This window comes from Leptosomus discolor, unplaced genomic scaffold, assembly GCF_034619465.1.
Source record: "Leptosomus discolor isolate bLepDis1 unplaced genomic scaffold, bLepDis1.hap2 HAP2_SCAFFOLD_45, whole genome shotgun sequence".
NCBI lineage: Eukaryota > Metazoa > Chordata > Aves > Leptosomiformes > Leptosomidae > Leptosomus > Leptosomus discolor.
The window spans coordinates 1,496,589-1,521,365 of NW_028237842.1; the positions used below are offsets into that span (position 1 = coordinate 1,496,589).

At 47.5% G+C, this 24,777-nt stretch overlaps 1 protein-coding gene across 1 annotated transcript; it reads left to right on the forward strand.

The window, feature by feature from the left end:
- Positions 1-332: 332 nt before the first annotated feature.
- Positions 333-10,331, forward strand: LOC147412678 (ubiquitin recognition factor in ER-associated degradation protein 1-like). The gene is made up of 13 exons (XM_086481148.1): positions 333-585; positions 4,146-4,246; positions 4,310-4,502; positions 5,254-5,286; positions 6,114-6,235; positions 6,534-6,664; positions 7,023-7,095; positions 7,635-7,703; positions 8,224-8,289; positions 8,604-8,651; positions 9,046-9,128; positions 9,778-9,859; positions 10,257-10,331. Exons 1-13 carry the CDS (start codon positions 333-335, stop codon positions 10,329-10,331), a joined length of 1,329 nt encoding a protein of 442 aa, XP_086337274.1.
- The last annotated feature ends 14,446 nt before the right edge of the window (positions 10,332-24,777 follow it).

Here is a 24,777-nt window from a genome sequence, read left to right on the forward strand (position 1 = left end):
GTTATATTAGAGGAGATTTCATGACACTTCTGCTCTGTTGCCATTAAATGCCATTTCTCCAGAACGGCTCCGTGCCTGTGTGGGAGGGCGAGGGACTGCAGGGGGCACTGGGAAAGGGCACCCAAGGGGTGCAAAAGCCCTGCTCGGCCCCAAATCAGAGGCCGCCAGCCTGAAGGGCAGCAAGTCAGGGGCACGCAATGGCTGGGGGTGACTCCCCTATCCCCTTCCCTTCCCCAGGGGAAGGAGCCCTTTGGCACGGGAGCCAGGACAGACACAGCCAGACCCAGAAAGCAGCACGCAGCACCTGGGACAGGGACAGACCTTGGGGGGCCATGGCGGGGGAGGGGGGGTGGGGGATGGACAAGCACAACAACAAGGGTTGCCAGACCTTCGTCTTGAGCATGAGCAGTGTCCCCGCCAGCGGGGACAAGCTCTGTGCAAAGGCCTCAAAGTCTCAAGACAACCGCGCCCTTCCTCAGGTCCCACCACGCTTGGCTCTGGAGCCCGCCTTTGCCTCGCTGCCACAGCAAAAGAACTCCAAATCAATCCAAAGCCTTTCTGGGTCTGGCTTGTTCCAGGTGCAGGGTGAGGCCCCTGTCGGGGCAGTCCCCCAGCACCGGGGATTTTTGGTTAAGGGATGATGTCTCTGAACGCAGCCTGCAGGGACCGTTGGCAGAAGCAGTGAATGCAGTCCTCGGGCTGGCTTGAGGACTGTTCAGTGCTTCCCATGCCACCCTCCCTGGCTGAGAAGGAAACAGAAAAGTCTGCAGGAAGCTACTGGTGATGAGGCCAATCTCATGTGCTGACCTTGACCTGAAACTGCCGTTACAACACCCCAAGGGAACAGCTCAGCTTAAAGCAGTGGAAACTATGACCAGAATGGTTTTCCCTGTCAGAAAACACTTAAAGAGCTCCCAGGAGCAAAATGGGATAATCCTTCTGTGGGTGGGATCTGCACAGCCTGCTGCACCACCACCTCTCATGGTGCTGTGACCTCAGTGTTCCCAACATCTGAGGGACGGAACCCAGTCCAGTGATTGTCTCGTTATGCGCAGTGTTTGTTCCAACAAAGGGCATTTTAAATGACTGTAACAGGTTTGTGTGTGTGTGTTTTGGTAGCAGGGGTTACAGGGGTGGCTTCTGTACGAAGCTGCTAGAAGTTTCCCCTATGGCAGATATAGCCAATGCCAGCCGGCGGTAAGATGGACCCGCCGCTGGCCAAGGCCGAGCCCATCAGCGATGGTGGCAGCGCCTCGGGGAGAGCGTGTTTAAGAGAGGGAAAAAGGCGATTGCGCAGCAGGAATTGGAGCGAGTGAGGAGTGAGAGTATGGGAGAGAAACATTCTGCAGACACCAAGGTCAGTGAAGAAGGAGGGGGAGGAGATGTTTCAGGTGCCAGAGCAGCGTTTCTCCTGCGGCCTGTGGTGAAGACCACGGTGAGGCAGGCTGTCCCCCTGTAGCCCATGGGCAGTGGAGCAGATGACTGCCTACAACCCATGGAGGACCCCAGGCCAGAGTAGGTGGATGCCTGAAGGAGGCTGTGACCCCGTGGGAAGCCTGCACCGGAGCAGGCTCCTGGCAGGACCTGTGGCCCGTGGAGAGAGAGACGCCCACGTTGGAGCAGGTTTGCTGCTGGTGACCCTGTGAGGAGGGCTCACGCTGGAGCGGTTGGTTCCTGAAGGACAGCACCCCATGGAGGAGACCCACGTTGGAGCAGTTCACGAAGAACTGCAGCCCCTGGGAAGGACTCACACTGGAGAAGTCATGGAGGACTTTCTCCCGTGAGAGGGGACCCCACATTGGAGCAGGGGAAACGTGTGAGGAGTCCTCCCCCGGAGGAGGAAGGAGCAGCAGAAAACAACAGAGTGATGAACTGACCACAACCTCCATTCCCTGTTTCCCCCTGCGCCACTCGGCGCGGAGGAGGGAGAGAAATCGGGATCAAAGTTAAGCCCAGGAAAGGAGGGAAGGGTGGGGGGAAGATGTTTTAAGATTTGGTTTTATTTCTCATTACCCCTCTCTGAGTTAATTGGTAATAAATTACATTTTCCTGGAGTCAAGTCTGTTTTGCCCATGATGGTAAATGCCGAGTGATGTCCCTGTCCTGATCTCAACCCCACAAGCCTGTTGTTATGTTTTTTTCCCTCTCCCCTGTCCAGTTAAGGAGGGGGAGTGATAGAGTGGCTTTGGTGGGCAAGTGGCATTTTGGCCAGGGTCAACCCACCACACCAGTCCATCCACAGTTTGGCCACAAATACCCCTGCTCACCCTGCTCCACCGGTCACGGCGGGGGTACAGAGCTGGCTCTGAAGCCTGTGGCCAGAGCCCTGATGGGACCCAGGAGGATGAAGGCTGCTCCAGCCTCCCTGTGACTGCTGGCACAGCCCGAAAGCTGCTGCGTTTTCCAGTTCTCATCTGTAAGGAAACTGTTGACAGGAGTGACAGGCCTTGCCATGGCCCAGTTTCCCCCATTGGCCATCCCCATGGCCACCACAGGGTTCCGGAATGTCTGTCTGTCACAGCCGGGGCGTTTGTGACGTCATGGCATGAGCTGGACTCATCTGCCCGCACGGCTGCCCCCCAACTCAGTGGTGTGTTTGCCACAGGCAGCGGAGGACCGAGACCTGGGGCTCTTCAGCCTGAAGAAGAAAAGACTGAGAGGGGACCTCATCAACGCTTGGAAATATCTCAAGGGTGGGTGTCAAGGGGATGGGGCCGGGCTCTTTTTGGTGGTGCCCAGTGACCGGGCAAGGGGCAACGGGCAAAAAACTGGAGCAGAAGAAGTTCAACCTGAACGTTAAGGGTGACAAGAGCACTGGAACAGGCTGCCCAGGGAGGTTGTGGAGTCTCCTTCCCTGGAGACACTCAAAACGCTGCCTGGACACACTCCTGTGCAACCTGCTGTAAGGGGGTTTAGCAGGGAGGGTTGGACTAGATGATCTCCAGTGGTCCCTTCCAACCCCCACCATGGTCTGATTCTGTGACAGCCTGTGACTGCACCAGCGCCGCCCCATCTCTGTTGCTGTGATGCAGCTGAGGTCTGGACGTCGCAAGAAGTCACCGTCCCCCCCTGTGGGACCTCCCCCGAGCAAAAGGAAGCGCCGGGCTCGCGCGGAAAAAGGTGAGTGCAAAGCATCCCCCCTCCCCGGGCGGCTAGGGCCCGTAGAAGAGAGGCCGTCCCTCCTTCGCAGGGCAGCGGGGGCCAACAGCCCAACCCATGCCGGGCCTTTGCCAGTGGGGTTGGGAAACGGGAGCTGCGACATGTGTGGGGCACTGGTCCCAGGGGTTGCTCGGCTGGAGGTGTTGCAAATCTGGAGAAGAAAAACTTCTCCACACACAGACCAGTAGAGACGTCGTTTATTAACGACGCGCAGCGGGGATGTGGGATCCTTCCCCATAATGGCCGCCTGCACGTTGCAATCAACAAGTATTTATATATTCAATTCGTACATATTCAGTCATCATTGATATGTATCAATGATATATCAGTGAAATATCATCAATGTATATTCATTATCATCCTCTCGATGATTGGTTCTTCTTCTCTCGCTCCTGATGCAAATGAGCGCGCAGCCTCTGTCGTAGTCTTCTATTGTTCCCTTGTGAGTAGGGGGTATCATTTGGGTAGGTGGCCCATGAGTCGGAGGTCTCGACCGCTCCTCAAATTGACCATGTTTGGTCAAGGAACATGTCCTTGGCTCGTAGGCTCTTGGCTCGTACCTGCTTTCCTCATGATTCAAAGATTACACACAATGGGCACCATCATAAATCCTGTCCAGCAGACATCTTGGACTACAACACACTGTCCTTGTTTCTAACCACTAACAGATCATGGGTTAATGAATACCGTAGCTCTGGGACTTTACAGGGGTATGCTAGCAGCATTGGCAATACAGATTTTATTTTATATTTGATCGTTTATCCTATTTGAGACTTATTTTCCCAAAGTAATCATTAGTTTCTCCTATTAATATCCACTAATTAGAATTCTTGATATTCAAATCAAGATGGGAACAGTAAAGGGATTTCTAAGCAGTATCCTAAAATCCTAAATTTGGGATTTTTTTAGGCAGAGGCACCGCACTGGCTTTGGCTGCCGCCGCTGCTCCTTGTGCAGCCGCTGAAGGGTTTGCTTTGCCATTTCAGTGAGTCCCCGGCGGAGGCTGGAGCGGCCGCAGCAGCACGAGGAGCCTGGAGAAGGGCCGAGCAACCAGAGCAGCCCTCCGCAGCCGTCGCCACGTCAGCAGGTGCGAGACCCCCCTGGCCGGGGGTGTCATCTCCCTCCGCTGACAGGGACATCAACCTGACAGCTCCTCAGCGCGGTTTTGGCTGAGCTTGGGAAGACTCCGGTGAGCGCCGCGACACCTCGCTCGGCGGCAGACACCTATTCACACACTCTCCTCTTTGTGTTCTTCCACCAGTTCTCGTCCCAGTACTGCTGCTTCTCCACATTCGTGCTTCCTGGGCCTCACGCCAGCTCCAACGTGGAGAACGGCGGGAAGAGTATGTGCGGGCTTCATTTTGACTCACAACCTGTTGGAAGAACATTTGTGGGTGACACGGAGCAGGACAGATTTTGGGCAAGGCTGCGGGAACGTCGTTGAACTTCCCGGAAACATCCTGCTGGCTTTGTGGCCAGAGCTGGCAGAGTGTTTGGGGGTGGCTTTGAGGACAAAAGAGGACGGGTTTACCGCGTTAGTGCGTGGTTACAAAACCTGCCACGTGAGTCCTGGTTTAGGAGTGTTAGAAGAAGACATTCTTCTTTTTTAAAGTCTCCTGTTAAAACCTTAGGCCTGTTAGGAGCCATGGGAATTTATGATTAAGGATGTTTTTCCCCTCCTTGCTGTACCTCACTAAGCTTGAGCAAAGAGAATCGATCACCCAACAGAATTTTCAAGCTGTCAGACTAATGCTACGTACTTTTGAGTTGGCGTTGATTTAAGAGCGCTTATAAGCCCAAACAAACAAAATTGCCTTTAGGAAACATTTTCGTTCGTACTCGGTATTGTAAAACCTTGTCTTCTTGTTCTTTTTTTTTTCTGATTAAATTCTGAAATCTCCATGCGAGCAGGTCTATTTGTCAGGACTGGTTATCCTGAAATCTGTGGCTCAAAAAACAAGTTTCCAGGAGATGTTAGAATCTCCTTTTTTGTTTCAGAAGAAATTTTAGAAAATGGAATGATAAAATTGTATGTTATGTACTCTTTGGACGATCCTATTTTTCCTAACCTTACATTCTTCCTCATTTCTGCAGTAATGATGCCACTGTCTGCTTTGGATCAACTCAGTAAGTGAATATTTTATTTGCATGAGCAAATGCTTAAGCAAATACCACAGTATTTTAGTTACCTACTAAACTCTGACTTAAACAGAGACTATGAGACTAATTAGTTCAAAAAATGTGTTATGGAACTATTTTGTCTGTCAGAATCCATGGGGATCGTCTGTCTTCAAGTACAGACATCTGAAGTGTTGGGCTACCCGAGGCATGAATCGTCCTTAGTAACTATTAAGAGCTCAATACAACGGTTACCATTCATGTAGTAAATTCTTAATCATAACCTGCTGGTGCTGGACGCCCTTGTCCGGAACCAATTTTGTTTTGAAAACAGAATTTGTGATAATTAACTTTGAAATGGGAAAAAAAGATAACCAAATCAATAGTATAAATGGTTTTATTGGCCTTTTTAATCAAGGAGGTTTTTCCCCCCCCTCCAGTTCTAACCTGAATAGAATTTCCTTGAGGAAACAGTTTAGGCGGGATTTGATTTTCAAAGAGGCGGGGCCTGTTAAAGCCCATGAGGTAGGAGGTAACTGATAATAGCACAAGGACAGAAGAGCAACAGATTCCTCTGCTAACACCCACTGCCTGCTTATCTCTGAGCTTGGGGAAACGCTGGAGAGGCATTTAGAGCTCTCGGTGCGATGACAGCATTCGTGCGTCCGCGTTCTCTCCAGGGTTCATAGTCTTGAGGAGCTGCAATGATGGCAGGAGGGGAATCCTCGGCTGTAGCCTGGCCCGTTCACTGGCTCATGTTCAATCTCCAAATTCAAACTTCAGGAACGCAGTAGTGGCTTGTCAACAAGTAACGTTTTTGTCTCCTTTCTCCCCAGTCCAACTTGACATCCCCTGCCCGATGCTGTTCCGGCTCACAAACACCAAGGCGGACCGAGCGACGCACTGTGGAGTGTTGGGATTTGAAGCTGAGGAGGGTGTCTGCTACCTTCCGCCCTGGGTGAGTTGTCTCCCTTGTCCAAACCCGAAGAGCAGGTCAAATGAGTTGCCAGTTTGGTATTAAAGAGGTGGGAGGTGTCCTGGCCGGGCCTGTCTTCGCTAGTCACGTTCACAGCTTTCAGCCAGGTTTCCTTCCCCCAGTTTAACTCCGTAAGTGAAGCAGACTGCTTCTGAAGGCCGTTATTCCTGAAAAGAAAACTTGGCCGACTGGTGCGTTTCAGGGGAGGCGGTGGCCCCAGCGAAAATAAGGAAAGAGATCTCGTTGATCGTGGTTCGTGTCCTTGTTTTCACTCTCACAGATGATGCAGAACTTGTTGCTGGAAGAGGGAGGCCTGGTACAAGTGGAGAGCGTCCGTCTTCCCGTGGGTACTTCCACCACATTTCAGCCCCAGAGCCCAGATTTTCTTTCCATCACCAGCGTCAAAGCTGTGTATCCTTCCTACCGGTTACAGAGTGGGGCACAAGTTTTCTCCTGAATGGAAGGACGAGGCAGAGCTCGCTCTTCAGGCGCGGCTCACACTCCTCCAGTAACTACTGGAAGGATGGAGGGCTTACGTACAGAGATGACGCCAACTGCTGGCACAAAGCGTCACCTGGAGGGCAGAAGCGTGAATCTTGAAAGTCCAATGGGTTTGAGTGTTCTCTAGAAAAACATAAACACCCTAAGGTTTACTAAAAGGTTCTAAACCACCCTTGAGGGACCAAGGATCAGGGTTTTAATGACACAGTAGCTTTAAAGCTTTGGTGTTGCATCGAAGACAAACGTTTCATCTTAACATCCTCCCAAGATTAGAAAACGCCTTGAGAAACTACCCTTGTCTCACTACGGGGGATGTTATTGCCATCAAGTACAACGAAAAGGTACAGTATATTAGATATAGACACCGTACAGTCAGTTGTGACTGCACAAGTACCTCGGCTACATCTTGAGAAGCGATTCTATGGGTGAGTGTTGTGCCCACTGGATCCGTTGGGGCTGCAGACTCAGCTCAGCTCTTCGATGTCGATGCTAAAACAATCAACACAGATGATGTTTAGGCTGGTTGTTGACTCGTGAGAAAACACACATTTGTGCTGCTGATGTTCTTACAAGCTCTTTTTCACTTTTATCCTACATTTGTAATTTGCTTTCAAAAACACAGATTAAGGTACAGTCAGAGTGCAGCAAGGTACAGTAAAAGGCGGGTTCCCTCATTCCACCATAAAGTAATCTTTTGTCTAGGGTAAAAAAATCTTTGCTGTCATGTTCTGTGGAGGTCCTGTAGTATCCAGTCCTCGAGTAAGGGGAGCACTTCCTTCAATTTTCTTGAAGCTGTCCGAAGGGAAAGGTTTTGCCATGCTTTTCTTCTACAAGCTGAGCTCTTTCATGGGCCGTCTTGAAATATTCACTGCTCTTTCAGATCTATGAGTTTCAGGTGATGGAGACCAAACCAGAGAAGGCCGTGTCCATCACAGACTGTGATCTCGAGGTAAGTTCAAGCTGACATGGAAAGCCTGTGTCCTCCCCAAAGGAGAGGGCATCTTAATCAGTGACAGCATCGCCCACCGGGCACCTCTGAGGACGGGGCAGGAAAGGTCAAGTCAGATGGGACGGGGAAGAGGACTCGTTTGAGAGAACCCCGTGTGCCTTTGTGACCACGGCTGTGGTCCTGAGCTGCACTTCATGTCCCCTCAGGTGACTGTCATGCCTCGGGGGCCGTGTTTGTCCTCAAGGTGTTTTAGAATCTGAGTTTGATAGAGCAGCCTTTTCTTGGTTCAAAGAATTGTGGGGTGCTGGTTCAAGGCTCTGTCCCACTTCTGTGCTAAGACTCATTCCTGGGAGGTTTAGTCTTTTCACTTTTAAGTTAAAATATTTAACAGGCAGACGTCAGTTCTTTCTTGATCAAAACGGAGTGATAGTTGGTGGAGTTTGAAGAAACAGTGCTCTAAACCTTACAATCCAAAGAAAAATATCGTTCATGCTTATTTTCACGCTGCTTCTATAAACAGGTGGATTTTGTTGCTCCCGTGGGGCCCAAAGAACCAGAGGGAAGCGCACAACAGGAAGAGACCACAGTAAGTTAAGCTTCTGCTCTCCACAAACGCATCCTCTAGACAACCAGCCTTGCTTGTGAGGGAACGGGGAGCTCCAACATCGTTTATTTTTGCCCGAAAGGATTTCTTAAGGCTGACCTTTCCTTACCGGATGCTTTTTCCTGTGTTACTGAGGAGGTGGTTGTGTACCAACAGTTGGTTTCAGAAAGATAATTATTCTCATTTTGCACAGAATTATTCTAAAGTTTTATTTGGTCAGAAACACGTGGAACTGTTCTTGTGTGTTCTGCACATCGCACCAGGAACACGAGGAAGTCACTTTTTTCCCCTCACAGGACGCTGAAGGAAACTCCAGCAGACATGGAAGTGATGCAGGCTTTCACGTAAGTCCCCCATCTCTGCCGTTTTCCCATGATGTGCAAGGGTGAGGGAAAGCTGCTCCAAACAACTGCGAAATACTCGTAGAAACTGCAAAGTACTCATATAAACTGCAAAATACTTGATCTTAGAGGGGCTCCTCGCTTCGCTGGCGAGTCTCTGCCCGTGTTTTGTTTTGCTCACGGCCAGGAAGGGCACGACTTGCTGTCGTTTGAGGGGCAGGCGAGAACCAGGCGATGGAAACATCCACACCCCCAGGGGTCAGCGGCTTCTTTGACACGCCAGAAAGAAAACTGCTGAACCAAAGAATTGAATAAAATGGATAGCAAGCTTTTACAGAATAGAGCAGCCCTGTGCAGCTTGCTTTCAATTAAATTAAACCTCGTTCTGTGCACACAGGCATTCTCCGGTCCTGGGTACAGGCTGGACAGCAAGAAGGAAGGTGTTGAGCCATCAGCAGCTAAACCAGGAGCCGTTCGAAGGTTGGTCCATCTCGTTCCCTTGTCAGCAAGCGAAGGTTCAGCATTTGAGTGGAGGTTTTCCCTTTTTTTTCCTGCTCCTGCAATATAAACAAGGATCCTAAACAATATAAACAAGGATCCTATTGCTCCTGCAATATAAACATCCTCCTAATTTGGCGTTTAGAAAAGCAAGTCTGGTCTGCTAGACTTGACTGTGACATCCCTGACTGCTGAAGGTGCAGATCCTAAGTCGACGTTGCCAAAACTCTCTCAGTCAACTCCGGTTCTGGGGAAGACACGTGGGGAGAGGCAGCAGGCTCGCCGAGTCTGGTGGGCTGGAGGGAGCCCTGCCCGTTTCCTAAAGCGAAACGTGGTGTCACGGGAAATCTTGAACCCTGGTGGAAAAGCACGTCCGTGGCCCTGTGGAGACCACAGGCAACGTGGAAACCAAGCTTCTACAGCAGGTCCAGGAGCTGATGATTTCCTCCGTGCCATGTATGCCTCCCTTTAGGAAATAATTCCATAGTTTCCATCTAGAATTACTTGGGGATGAAAATTCACAGCCAGCGATGGTACAATTCTGACTGACACAGAATAGGCCTCGCTTCGTTCAGGTGGATGGGAGGTACAAAATTTCTCCTTTCATCGTACTTTTATGCTGCTTTTCCAGAGGAATCCCCAACCGCGACTTCAAGATCGGCAAAATCACCTTCAACAGAAACTCACACCCGCCGGTTCAGAAAGACCAAGAGGTAAATTGAGTTGGATCCCTCCCAGTTTTGCACAGAATTAGGACATGAGGACTACTGCCCGAGTTTGTGGTTCCTCTCTCCACACTTGGTTTTTCACAGCACCCTTCTCTTAAAAAGTGGGAGTAGTCACCAAGTGATTGGAGTGAGGTGAAAGCAACCTCCGGTGTCCTTGCTTGCTAATGGAAGCCTGTTTCACGTGGCTGAAAGGTCACCAAAACGCTCGTCTTTTAGTTTCGGGGAGAAAGCAGTGATTACCCAGATTAAGGACGTGAAATGTCTCCGGTCAGTGGCTGCTCTGATGGAACAATTGTTCCTTCCAATGGTCGCTCAGCGTTCATCCTGCCCCAGCAGCGAGCACAGAGGTAACCATCTTCCTTCCCCTCTTTCCTTTTTCCAGGAGAAATCCGGCAGCCACTTTACCCCCTTTATGGGAGAAGGCCATTCTCTGGAAGAAACGGGAGGAAAGCCCTGACTTGTGGCACCTTCGGTCAGTCAGGAAGAACAATTGCAGCGTGTGGATTGTTGCAGTTGAGAGGAGAGACTGGTTTTTGGCAACACAGGCACCCTTTCCCTGCTTATTCGCTTCACACTGAGCCCCGGCGCTGTCAAACCGTCGGAATTTTCAGTGGAGAATGAAGTTCTGGGAATTCTGAAAAATTCTTTGTGTGTGTTTTTCAAGAGAGAGAGCAGCTCTCAGCCAAACCTGAGCAGCAACCCCAACGAGTTCTACCTTCCCCAACAGGGCGACGTCCTCCTCTCTTAGACCCTGAGCGATGACAGTCTCGGGTAGCTCTACGCTGGATATTTTCCTCCCTTTCTCTCTGTTTTGCCACAATTTCTGGGAAGCTTTCTGGGTAGGAGTCAAGTCAGGAACGACCTGTGGAAGGAGCCAGCGTTGGTGGGCGAGAAGCTGTGGGAACACCACGGTGAGGAGGCCTTGCAGGAGGGTATAAATCAGTTTGGGATGAAAGAAAGCGGCTCAGTGGGGGATAAAAAGAGGTTTGTTGCTAATTATAGTATCTCGGGGGGGTACAAGGGGGTGTCCCTGTGGAGTAAAGGGGTCTTGTGCTCAGCTTTCCCCTCAGATGGGTCCGTGCCTCAGTGGCTACTGGGCACGTCCACCAGGAGGGTTTTTGGGAGCGTCAGACTCAGGGGTCTGGAGCGGCTGGTCCTGGGGGGCCATGGGAAGGCCCCACGCTGCCTGGCGACCGGCACTGGGGGTTACTGGTCCTGGGGAGCCATCGGAAGGCCCCACGCTGCCTGGCTACCGGCACTGGGGTTCACTGGTCCTGGTGAGCCGCAGCAAGGCCATGTTTGCACCAGGAGAGGGCCCAGTTTGTACCGGGAGGGGACCCAGTTTGTACCGGGACAGGGCCCAGTCTGTACTGGGAGGGGATCCGGTTTGTACTGTGACAGGGCCCAGTTTGTACTGGGAGGTGATCAAGGGGTCCAGGTTATACTGGGACATGGCCCAGTCTGTACTGGGAGAGTGACAAGTTTCTTCCATTTTGTACTGGGAAGGGGCCCAGTCTGTACCAGGAGGGGATCCAGTTTGTACCAGGACATAGTCCAACCTGTACTGTGAGGGGATGACTCTGTACTGGGAGGGGAGCCAGTTTGAACTGAGGCAGGGCCCAGTCTGTACTGGTAGGGGATGCAGTTTGAACTGGGATAGGGCCCAGTCTGTCCTAAGAGGGAATCCAGTTTGTACTGGGACAGGGCCCGGTCTGTACTGGGAGGGGATCCAGTTTGTACCAGGACTGGGCCAGTCTGTACTGGGAGGGGATCCAGTTTCTACCAGGATTGGGCCCAGTGTGTACTGGGAAAGGATCCAATTTGTACTAGGAGTCCACCCAGTCTTTACTGGAAGGAGATCTTGTTTCTACTGGGACAGGGCCCATTCTGTACAGGGAGGGGATCCAGTTTGTACTGGGAGTCCACCCAGTCTGTACTGGGAGGGGATCCGGTTTGTACTGTGCAGGGCCCAGTCTGTATTGGGAGGGGATCTAGTTTGTACTGGGATGGGGCCCAGTCTGTACTGGGAGGGGATCAGGGGATCCAGGCTGTACTGGGACATGGCCCAGTCTGTACCAGGAGGGGATCCAGTTTGTACCAGGACATAGTCCAATCTGTATTGGGAGGGGATCCAGTCTATACTGGGAGGGGATTCAGTTTGCACCACTACAGGGCCCAGTTTGTACTGGAAGGGGATCCAGTTTGTACTGGGATGGGGCCCAGGCTGTACTGGGAGGGGATCCAGATTGGACCAGGACAGGGCCCAGTCTGTACTGGGAGGGAATCAGGGGATCCAGGTTGTACTGGGACATGTCCCAGTCTGTACTGGCAGGGGATCAAGTTTGTAGTAGGAGTCCACAATCTCTGTACTAGAAGGGGATCTGGTTCTTAGTAACAGGGCCCAGTCTGTACTGGGACTGGGCTCAGTTCGTACTGGGAGGGGATCCAGTTTGTACTGTGAGTCCACCAAGTCTTTACTGCAAAGGCATCTGGTTTGTACTGTAAGAGGGCCCAGTGTGTACTGGGAGGGGACCCATTTTGTACTGGTGATCTGCGACAGAACACGGCCATCCCAGTGGCTTGTGCAGCAGGTCTGTTTATCACAGCTCAGCAGCGCTGGGTGCAGCGAGGGTCCGGTGCCCTAAGGATGCTGCACCCCGCGCCGCGGGAATTGCCTCCTATTTAAAGCCACAAAACTGACATATTTTACATATTTATTACTCTGTCCCACTTCGGATGTAAATTACACCTCCTCCCCTTGCACAGGCACAGTCTTCCCCTTCGGGGGTCTTTTGGTGGTCTTGGGGAGGAAGTAAGAGTTCCTCGATTGTCTTCATCATGACTGTCTTTTTGAACCCATCCTCCAGAGTGCGCAGTTCAGGGGCAGCTGGGCAGTGTCTCCCCCCGCGCCCACAGCTCAAGGCAACATCCCCCTCTGTGGTCACGGTCTGTGGCACAGATACGATTCCTCCCCCATCCCCATCTCCCCTAAAACAATGAAGCAGGCCTTCGAGTGACAAAGACCCCGACTTGAGCCCTGCCAAGGGCAGGGGGTTACACTCTTGTTTACCAAAGACGAGGCTAGTGAGCTAATATTGCAGAGACTAAAGCACATCACATATTTCAAAAAGAATATTTTCAGATATTTTCTACTTTCTCATATCAGTTGAAGCTACTATGAACTTAGTATATTGGAAATTTCAAGTCTTTGATGAAATCTGGCTGAAATCACTCGCTGGATTCACAAGTTCTTAAGGAAGGACAGCCAGACAAGCTCTGTCTCCCATGGCTGGAAACTTACCCAAGTCCAGCACCAGAGATGGACATGCCCAGAGTGTATCCTAGACTGAGAGACGGGAGATACTTGTATTGATGTCTTTCAGGCCGCCTGATCATCTCGTTGTATGCTCTGGTGGTCGCTTCTGAATTGTGTCCACTTTTCAGGCTTAAAAACAGTGCCTTGCTCTGAGTATCAACATGCAATGCCTACTGGATCATAAAACCATTCTGTTTTCCAAAATGAAAAATATCATCAGAAGCAGGCACAAAAATAGTAATTCACTAAAAAAGACTTACATTAATTCACACCTGAAAAAATATCCTCCCCTCTTCTCTTCTACATAATTTTCAAAGGAAAGGAAACCCTCAAAGCTCTTTCTAAGAGTCCCAAAAGAAACTCCAAGGAAATAAATATTATTTATTTTGCATATCCTGCAAGACAGTAAGCAACCTCCCAAAGAGGGTCCACAGACCCTTTTCAGTATCAAGAATTTCCCTTGCCGAGACAAAAGAAAAATATATCTATGAAGAACTACTACGGTTTTAAAACGCCGTGAGAGTCAGACCATTGATGCCTGTCCCTGTCACCATACACAAGGGAGCACCCCGGTTTTTGTGTCCTTCACCAGTTTTATAGCGCGCTCCAGCGGTTCTCTGGCTTTGTGCACAGGGTTATCCCCAACCTACAAAGTTAAAAATAAACCGAAAATCTTTACTGCTAAACCCAGTACTAGCTCTTGGTAAACACAGTCCAACCTTGCTTATGAAAATTACTATATTGAGGCAATATATTTTATTTAAGGGTTTAATGCATATAATAAATAAAAAGTTGCTTACATTACCCTAAAATAGCATGAATTAACGGAAGAGTGATCACAAATTACTAAGAATTAAAATAAAGGAAAATTTGGTTTAAACTTCTTTAGCATGTTAGAAGGGTAAGGAGCACGACAAGACTGCTTAGGATCATTTGATCTAGTTTTTGGATTCTTCTGATTCTTCCTTTCATGAAAACTATGAAACAGCCACAATGTTTTATTTTATTTCCGCTATTACAACTGTAATCTACTTCTGCAGAGAGTTCTACAGAAATGCCAGTGCCAAATGGCATTTTTATGGGAAGAATAAAAATAAGACTTTTTTTTTTTTAAAGAAGATGGCAAATAAATCCCAAGTTGTTGATTTTCAGTACTACAAATAAAACGAGCTTTTGGGAAGGTATTTAGATTAACCACGTTTCAAATAATACTACTGTGTTATCTGACTATCCTTTATTAACAGTGTCTTCTCCACAGTTTTTCTGCATTTCTACCCGCAAGGCTCACCTCAGTGCAGGGCACTCTTCCAGAACAATCAGCACCGGTGTCACCACAGGTAACATCAGCTGTAAATTCCAGACCCGACTGCCGAGCTTCAGCCATTCCAGTTACAGCCTTGGCAGGCTGATAAGCCTTCACGGGCTGTTTCACCACGACCCTCGGCTTCAAGATCCCTTCCGGCACTCCCGGCAGCACACCCTTTCTTCTGGAAGGCTGCCACAAAGGGAACCAAGGAAAAATCACGTTAAAAAGCCCAACCTAAATAGTGAGGAGTAAAAGCAAAACCCAGAACTGTTGAGATAATCGCTCTTCAGAGGACAAATTAGTTTACAAGGTGCCTCAGGCACCAACGGTTTGGCTCTTCCCACAACTACCACAAGCAACTCCGACTGCAGGTAAAGCTCTTGAGGGCAGGGTAAACAGCTTGTTGTTCTTTGTTTCCATCAGCCCCACTCACCCACTGGTTAGATACCCTTGTTACCTGAAACGGGACTTCAAGAGTTAACTGTTCATTCTCAAACTGGCTAATGCCAAAGGAACAAATATTCTTAAAGTTTCTCTTTTACGGCAAATAGGTGTATGCTGGTGATTGGCTAATTATTTGAAAGAGCTCCAGGCCATATTTATTACTTCCTTACAAAGCAGCCAGCAGACACCTCATACAAAATGAGAACAACAGAAAGCAGGTCAGGGAGTTTCATCTCCCGAACCACGACTCTTTGCCTAGGAAAACGTTCTGCTCTACAGGCAGAAGAAGAAGGAAGTGTTACACACAGATAATTACTGTTTGATCCCCAAACTGCACAAGTAAAACACAGTTTAATTATTGAGGAAATGAGCCTTCAGTGTACATGAAAGCATAAAGTGTAAATATTTCCTGAACTGCCAGAAGTTCAGCCGGCTGACAAATATCAAAAACATTGGGAAATGGGAGACTGAACCTCCCCCCCTTCTCTCTGCTCGTAATGCAGCAAAATAGAAACTACAAGATCCGTTTGATCTTAAGCTGCTCGGCCAACAGGAAGGGAAAGTGCCCGTCACAGAGCCCTGATATCGTCAGCTTGACAAAAGCTCCTCCACTGGGTGACACTGGGGTATCATCTCTAATCTGGTAAAGCCAGTCAAGAAGTGCTCTGAGAGATGCACGGCCAGATTTGAATGCATCCTCTCTAATAAAGAGGAAAACGAAATAGGAAGACAATTCTTTCATTTACAGCCCGAGCAAGGAAACCCACCAACTCACATTAAATGCTGGTAACACTACCAAGGATACAACCACAATTATAATCTCAGCTATAAACAAACATACTCTCATTCAAAATTTCTTACCTACCTACAATTATAAAGAACATGTTATAATGACCCATGAGACTTTTTTCCCATTAACAGAGTTGCTGTTAAGCTCCATAAGAGAGGCCACACAGAGTAACTCATTCTATCTTTCCGTTTTTCATGGTTAAGACCAGAATGAACTACAACGGTTAAAAGAGAACCACAATAATTTATTAACATACAGCCGAATAACACTAGTCCAGTTTTGAAAAGAGGTAGTGGATTTATGTGACATTCTAACTTATTCTGAAGCAATAGGAAAAACCAGCCTCACCACAACAATGGGACAGCTCTACACACATGGACATACAGAGTTGATTTTTCTTTTTTAACAGAACAGAGTCTAATTCTCTGTGTAATTAAAAAGACATATTGATGTGCACAGGTATATGTGTGTGCATACACACACACACACACACACCCCCGGTACATTTTTATCATCTCTGTTGTGTAGCAGAAAATGGTGCTATTCGTATGTGCCAGTGGTTTCCAATGACACCCAAGGGTTCTCAGTACCTTGGAAAAGATGCTAAAGTCTCCAGGGAAACAAAGTTTGTGAGAAAATGTTAACCACTTACTTCCCTAAGCTTTCTATCTGTCCCAGGCAGGCTGAAAATCAGTAGCTGTGTGCTATCCCAATGGAAGGCTCTAACGGCTGGAAGGCTCACACGAGAACAGCACTGCCGTCGGAGCGGGATTCTGGCTCCGTTACTGAGGGAGCACGTTGCAGGGCTTTCCCTTAAGCTCGCGGCTGGATGCTGGGTGTCCCAGGAACACAATTCGTTGGCTTTGCAATACGCAGCACCATGGACTCCACACGATACTGCACAACAGGTTGGATATAGTCACTGTAATTTCAGAAATGCAGAGTAAACACGGCTGTATCCAACTGTGCGAGTACACACTCCCATTTCCTGAATTTAAAGTACGGACAACCAGTTTTCCAAAATAAACAGCCATACTCTCACTTTTAAGGTACATTTTCTGTCCCATAGAGTGGAACCTTTCCATGGGTTTCCTCATCATTTGGCCCTAATAACTGAAAATCAAGTACTTCTAATTTTTACCTATGGAAAAATAAACACCCAACAGGCTGCAACAACATATACGGATGGCCATGCTGCAGTCAGGAAACAAGCGTTTACTGACCTCTATTTTTGTTGGACTTGCAGAATACTGAAGAAAACAAAGTCCAACATGCAGCTGGTGACCATTTTCCCGGTCACCATTCTAGGAACGAGGCACTGCATTATTATTTCAACATCTGGGAAAACAGAGAAATGACATGAGAGCTGTGTAAGCTGGTAATTGTGCCTCCAAGCTTTTAACCAGGAGGAGTAACTAGAGCGTGCTTTGCAGCAAGAGAAGTAGGGGAAGAATCTAATTTAGCCCATTTCAAAAGTCTGCTGTTTTGCTCTGGGTATCGTGCTTTCTCCCTGAGGATGCCACAAGTAGTATAGGAAGCATAAAAACCCCAAAAGTTTAAGAACTTTCACCTTGTTCGAGACATCACAAAATATTGCGTGTGGAGGTAGCAACATGAGACAAAACCAGCCCTATTTATTTATTATTCAATGCTTTAGTAAGGCTTTAAAAGCATTGATAGCCAGGTATTCACTGTGTCCATTCACAATAAAAAACAAAATAGCTGAAAATTACACACATGGGTGGCAAAGGACTGAAAATTCCAAATTTTCAAAGAACAACCCCATATAATCCTAAGATTCTGTTCTTTGTAAGCAATTAAATCCCTGCTCAAAGACCTCTGCCTGACGCACTACATAGTCAAGTAGTGTACTGAACAGCTTCGGTATAATTTCTTCAACTTTGACATTATCAATGAACTCAGAGAACCAACAGCTTTAACAAGACCCTGCTACCTCAAAATCAGGTTGGGGTTTGAAAGTGTAGCTCTGCATCAGCATAAGCTGCTGCTGCTGCCTTGCACTAATTTGTGTCCAGTGCTGAGCTCAGGTGCTCAGGGACTGGATCTGGCAAGAGCTAGGGGTTTGGGTTGGTTTTCTTTTGTTTTTTTTTCTAGTTTTCAGCAAGTTCTTCAATCATCTGACCAAAAATCCGTATGCCTATGACCATGTCCCTGTTAGATTTGTTTAGTCTACTATGGAATAGTCAAGATAGCTTAATAAAATAAAAGAGAAAAGACGTTTAAAAAAGGTCATGTAAAACTTAATAAGAGATACAAAATATGGAAAAAATAAAATACCTGAAATCTGTTCTTAGTGCTATTCCGTTTAACCTCTTTTCCAGCTAAGGAGAAAAGGAGTATCTACATAAATGGCAGTGATGACTCTTCTGAGAGAAAAAAAAATTATCTGTGGTGACTGGGAACTGCTGCAACTGCTATTGTTGTGATCTGGAAAGTCTGAGTGGGAACAAAACCTAAGTGCACAGAAGGAAAGAGAAAAGAGCAGTCAGGACAGAACATGCAGCCTGTTTCTGCGCTCACCCCCACGCACGGCTATCTGAGAAAATGACAGGCAGGACAGGCTCTGCGGGCTGCAGCCGTGACCGCTCAAGGACACCTACGCCGGCAGCACACCAGCCCCCCTCCCTGTCCCTAGCTCTGCGTTTCTCCTCCCTCGCTCCAACAGCGGCACTCTTCGGGGATCGTGGTGAACCGGATCAGGGAGCTGAACTGGCAAATACCAACTGAACACCACCGGGGCTCTGCTGCCAGGGCCGCCCCCCGCCCAAAACACAGGGCCAGCACCAGCAAGACCGACAAGAACCTGCACTGGGTCACGAGGTGTCCCAGGCAACTGCAAAGGAGAAAGATGGTAACACTCTTGAATTGGGTTGGAGTGTTAAGGAACGGCAGCTTCAGACACTCCCGCTTCGGGCTGGCTCGAGACAATGCTGGTCTGCTCAGGACAGCAGTTTCCAAGTTGTCTTTTTGTCCACGAAAGTTGGCAAAACGATCAGTCCTGGTCAGCTCAGCTACAGTCTGTTACAACAGAAAGCAGAAGGAGGGTAGGAAAGAAAAAGGAGGGTAGGAAAGAAGATGACAACAGCAGCGCAGACCACATGAGTGAGAGTAGTTATCTCTCGTATCAGGTGCAGTTCAGGGCTCATTTGAAGCCATGAAAACATTCTAGTTGGTCCAGTCCCTCAGAATCCGGGCAAGAAAAGCCTTTGGTATTGCTGGAAGCTGCTGGGGTCTCAAAGAAAGAGCAGTGTAAGTATCACTCTGTCCGCTCCCGCTCCCTCTCATGCTGCTATTGAAATAACAGAACCACACACGACTTGCATGACACATGTCCTTAATAAAGCCAGAGCCCTTCTTGTCTTACCATCAGATCTCACCCAGAGGTCTGCTTCACAGAAAATGTCACTCAGAACACACTCGATGCAGCTTTGCCTGCCCTGGAGGAAAATCATCTCCTCTTTCTAAGACGTTCTCAACTTACTGGTTATGGTTTTAAAAAGCATTCATTCTCAGACTCAGTCAGTAGAAGAGACTCACTGGCGTGATTACCTCTGGGGCACTCACTCTTAAAAATAAACAGCTATTTTTAATCTCTGAGACTAACCATTCAGTCCATTATTACTGCTTTTGAATGGCCTTCCTCTACATTTCATGTCATGCAAAACAGTTTTCTGTGACCTCATGAAAACACACACACTAACTGAAAAGATACTGGAGAATGATTGTATAAAGACTGTTTTGCTTTTGTCAAGTGCAAGGAAAACCAGATCTTACCTGGGAGCCTCTTGTTCATACGTGTAAGAACCGAATGCCAGAAAGTCTCGCCGTCTCACGCATTCCATCAATCCAATCCAGTTTGTCTGACAACTGGAGATTCCCACGGACCCAGCTGACAGAATGAGCCACCGTTTTCCACGTGTGAAAGGCAAAGCCTCGTTATAAACAATCGGGAGAGTGTTGCTCTTTCTACTAATAACAACGTATTTTTATGACAGCTTGTTACAAACCAGCAAACAAAACTTCCCCCGGGACATTCTCATACGACTCTTTCAAAAACGTGGCACACACAAATATACACTTATGTATTCTAAAGACAGACACAGAACGTGCTACAGCAAACTGCTGTTAAGGCCCATCTCAACGACATAATTTGTACTATTTTCCCCACCCCCCCAAAACAGACTACTGAAACAGAAACTCCAGTTTCTCTTCACCTGTTTACATGGGTTTTAAACTGAGTGGACTTTGGTGGAACAAAACCCTTCAATATTAACAATCAATACAACTGTTAATATAACACCTTCTGTATTAACAACACCTATCTCAGCTGAACACAGATTTAGAACTTCAGCACTAAACCAAGTTTCCACCTAGTTGGAAAGTATTTAAGTTGAACAGAAATCATCTGTATGTCATGAATGACGCTCAGCTCAGTACTCAGCTTTATGAGCTGTTCATCCCACACAACTCCAAATGACTCTAACGAAGAGTGAAGCCCGGTGCGATACGTGTCATTTAAAGGCTGTTTCTAAGCCGCTGTAGTTACGGTCTTAACATCTTGCACACGGTTTTGTTCTCCTTTTAAGCCGAGCTTCGTTGGCATGCACCGTGAAGTAAAACAGAAACCTGGCAGTTCATTAAAAGTCTTTCTGATGAATAGTACATACAAACTAAAAACCTTCCAGAACTTCAAAATGGTCCATCTATTCAGATACGTTGGAACTGGGAATGAGCATTTGTTTTGGTTTTGTGTACTTTAAACAGAAAAATACACGGCGATGAAATATTGAGGGTACAACTACACAACAGAGCACAGCACAACAGCAGAGTAAATAAGCTCACGTTGCTGCATACAGACTGTTCCAGCACCTGAGCTAAACTGATTATTTCTCCCTATGCTGACTGTAGCTCACCCCTATTCCCATGTTAAGAATCTGGCCTTAAAAAGAACAAACAAACCAGATCAATAGATCCACCCGTAGACATCTGCCTTATTATCAAACCAATCAGACAGCACTCGGAAAGTAAATAAAGGAAAACGTTGATGAGGAACATGAAAGCCCACGTTTTCAAAAGGGTAATTCATTAGATTCACCTAGAAAAACACAGAAGCTGCGTTAACCTGCGTGATGTCTTTCATAGTCACAGAAATCCCTACTTTTTAAACACCGTGACAACTCAATTTATTAACTTTGTATTAGGATTCTTTGCTAAAAAAGTAAACATACATACGTAGAAGTCCCGAACCATTTACAAGTCAGGAAAGTATATCCCCCATCAGTTGAAAAGAATAGGCAGAATTGTAAATCACAAAGGTCAGGTCTGAATTTGGTCAGAACAAGACTTCTAAGAACTCAACCATCTGAGTATTAAATGTAAGGTCTTAAAGAGCAAAGCAATGAGTAAGTCTGACAGCTTAAAGTAAGTTCAAGTATTTAATTTAGGAAAAGCGCCACACTTGACAAATTGCGAAAACAGCTAAGTTGTTCTCAAAACCCCTAAAGAAGTGAAAAATCAGTGAAGGCAGTTTTTCTTCAAGGACATAAATATTATTAATCTCCACCAATTAACATGTGTACGCCCTGCAACTGAAGCATCCTGAATTGACAATAATTACAGCAGTAAGGCTACAGTTTTACAATACATACCTAAGAAAAAGCAATTCCAAATCTAAGACTTTGCAGCTGTTCAGTTTAATATCCTCGTACATCTGTTCTTTTACTCATTTTATTGACGCTATCAGCCTGTCTGGGCTCTACATTTTTCAGAATGCAAGATGTGTATAGACACGGTCCTGCTTTCTGTCTCAATGAACAGTGAAACAGTAAAGGACTCGGACATTTCAGATCATCACTCTAAGGTGGGTTAAAAAGTGGCTGGGACGGCCAAGCACAGAGAGTGGTGGTGAAGGGAGTTCAATCCAGCCGGCGGCCAGTCACAAGGGGTGTCCCCCAGGGCTCAGGACTGGGACCGCTCTGGTGTAACATCTTCAGGGATGAGCTGGGTGAGGGGATCGAGTGCTCCCGCAGGGAGCTTGCAGATGACACCAGGTTGGGTGGGAGTGTCGATCTGCTCGAGGGCAGGAAGGCCCTGCCGAGGGATCTGGCCAGGCTGGATCGAGGGGCCGAGGCCAACTGGATGAGCTTCAGCAAGGGCAAGTGCCGGGTCCTGCACCTGGGTCACACCAAGGCCACGCAGCGCTGCAGGCTGGGGAGGAGTGTCTGGGAAGCTGCCCGGCAGAAAAGGCCCTGGGGGTGCTGGTCGGCAGCCGGCTGAAGGTGAGCCGGCAGTGTGCCCAGGTGGGCAAGGCGGCCAGCAGCATCCTGGCCTGTGTCAGCCATGGTGTGGCCAGCAGGAGCAGGGCAGTGAGCGTGCCCCTGTTCTCAGCACTGGTCAGACCACACCTTGAGAGCTGTGTCCAGTTTTGGGCGCCACAGTGTAGGAAAGACCTTGAGGTTCTGGAGCGGGTCCAGGTGAGGGGTCTGGAAAACAGGGCTTTTGAGGAGCGCCTGAGGGAACTGGGAGTGTTGAGCCTAGTGAAGAGGAGCCTGAGGGGAGACATCATTGCTCTCTACAGCTACCTGAAAGGAAGTTGTAGTGAGGCCGGTGTTGGTCTCTTCTCCCAAGTGACTAATGACAGGACAAGAGGGAATGGCCTCAAGCGGATTTAGATTGGATATTAGGAAAAACGTCTTTACTGAAAGAGTGGTCAGACACTGCACCAGGCTGCCCAGGGTGGTGGTAGAGTCACCATCCCCGGAGGTGTTCAAAAGACGTACACGTGTGGTGCTTAGGGACCTGGTTTAGTGGTGGGCTTGGTAGTGTTAGGAGAATGGTTGGACTTGATGACCTTAAAGGTCTTTTCGAACCAAAATGATTCTATATTGCACCAGGGGAGGTTTAGATCAGACATCAGGATAAATTTCTTTACCGAATGGGTTATCAAGCATTGGAACAGGCCGCCCAGGGAGCTGGTGGAGTTACCATCCCTGGAGGTGTTCAAAAACGTGTTGATGTAGTGCTTCCAGACATGGTTTAGTGGGCATGGTGGTATTAGGTCGACGGTTGGAGTTGATGATCTTAGAGGTCTATTCCAGCCTAATGATTCCATGGTTCTATGATCACTACTGGCACTCAGATTGGCACAGTTTTAAGAATGGGTCAGTTCATACCTCAGAGCTATTGTTTAAAGCTCTCTGACAGCTCAAGCAGGCAGTATTTTAGAGGATTGACTTGGTTTTGGCGTTGAAGGTTTCCTTGCAACTACAGAACTGGTTCTCATTTGAAAACAAAGTTAGGATGACACATCAAAACCACAGGTCTAGCTCTGTTCCCAAGATACTTTCTTTTATGTCCCCTGGGATTGCTGCTATTATTCTAAGAAGTTTGGCTTTACACAAAGTCCTGCTTAAATTGAAGATGACAAGGAACAGCATATATTGCACAAACCTGCATACAAGGTTCCACTAACAGAACTTCATTGATTCCGATTGTGAAAATTCATGTCTACTGATCACCATGCTTAGAAAAAGGAATCAAACATCTACACAAGTTTACTACAAATATTTCAGATCTTACTGTATTAAGCCTTTGAGTGGAAAGGATCCTCAAAAGCAACAGGACTGCTTCAAGAATGGAAGAGAACTTGCATTTCCAATGCACTGAGAAAATAATGACATCCATCATCATCATTTAGTCGGATCAAAGTAAGTCCTCGCTTTTGATCCATTATCTGTTTAAAGGCTACATACTTAACAACAGAACGGAGGACTTCCCACATTTAAGATACCCATAGGACTTCCTTAAGCTCCTCAGTACAACCTGATAACTGAAATAACAACATGCAAAGAAAACACAGACGTCTCACTGCGTTACTCAAAGGTCCATGGAGACTAAGGGCTTCTGTACGAAAGCCGGGGTAGTAGAGATCCGGAAAAAAACAAAACCCATAAAGCACACTGGAGACTTTTTGGACTAAATATTCACTAAAAGAAGGTGCAATGGAGAGGGGAGAAAACTAAACAAAATAGAATCCATTTAACTCCCAGGACACTGTAGACTATGGAAGTGAACAGGACAAAGTCTCCTTATCACAGTAACAGGTAAAACTTGGGGATAACACTACAGATTAGCTATGAGAGGCAGTTTTACGCATTGTGAATACACCTTTTGATGAACCTATGACAAAGTAAACATTTGAAGCCAGTTTATTCCCTACCAGTTGGTTTTCTGTAGTGGCTTTATTGCTTTATACCCAAGGGCTTACAGAAACAAGCATTTATTAGGTCTTTTTTCCAGCTGATGGCAGAATACACATACGGTAATCTGCCCAAACCATTCTTTTCCCATGCTACAGCCACTGCCATAGTAGAGGCTAGCCCTAAAAGAATAAAAAGAGGACTAGAAGCTACTGAAGATATTTTCCTTTTCATCGTCAGAGAAGTGATTGTCTCCATCTCTTTGAAAACAGATTTTGCTTATTCCCGTGTGTTTAGATACCCTTGCAGCTGGTTACCCTATGGAGAACTCCAAAGATTAACAACCGAATCTGAAGACCCAGGTTAACCTTGTAAAATACTATCCAGTGATTCTGCATCTTCAATACTGCTTTTGCTCAGCCATGTACCTCTAGTGGTATATTCTACTTTTCATAGCGAGATGCTCTAAGAGCTTTTACCAGCACATTACGTCAGCTTACATGCCTCGTCATGACAAGCTTGAGTAAGAAATGGACTTGAATGCCAAACTGTTCAGTAAACTTGACCAGATCTGAAAGCATGCAGGGTGTTAACGTCATGGTGTGATACACTTTGCGGCAGCCCTACTGCTCATTGCTTAGTGAAGAGACACCTTCAAAGAGCACTTCAGAGTCTTCCTCAGAAGCTACCACTGACATTTCCAAGAGTTGAAAAGAAAGGCTGTCTTTCTGAAGCCATGCAACAACTTCATGCAACTTCCTTCAGTGTCAGGAGAAGATCAAGAAGTTGTGCAAGTTCAGAAGTACACTGACAAATCATACCTCCAAT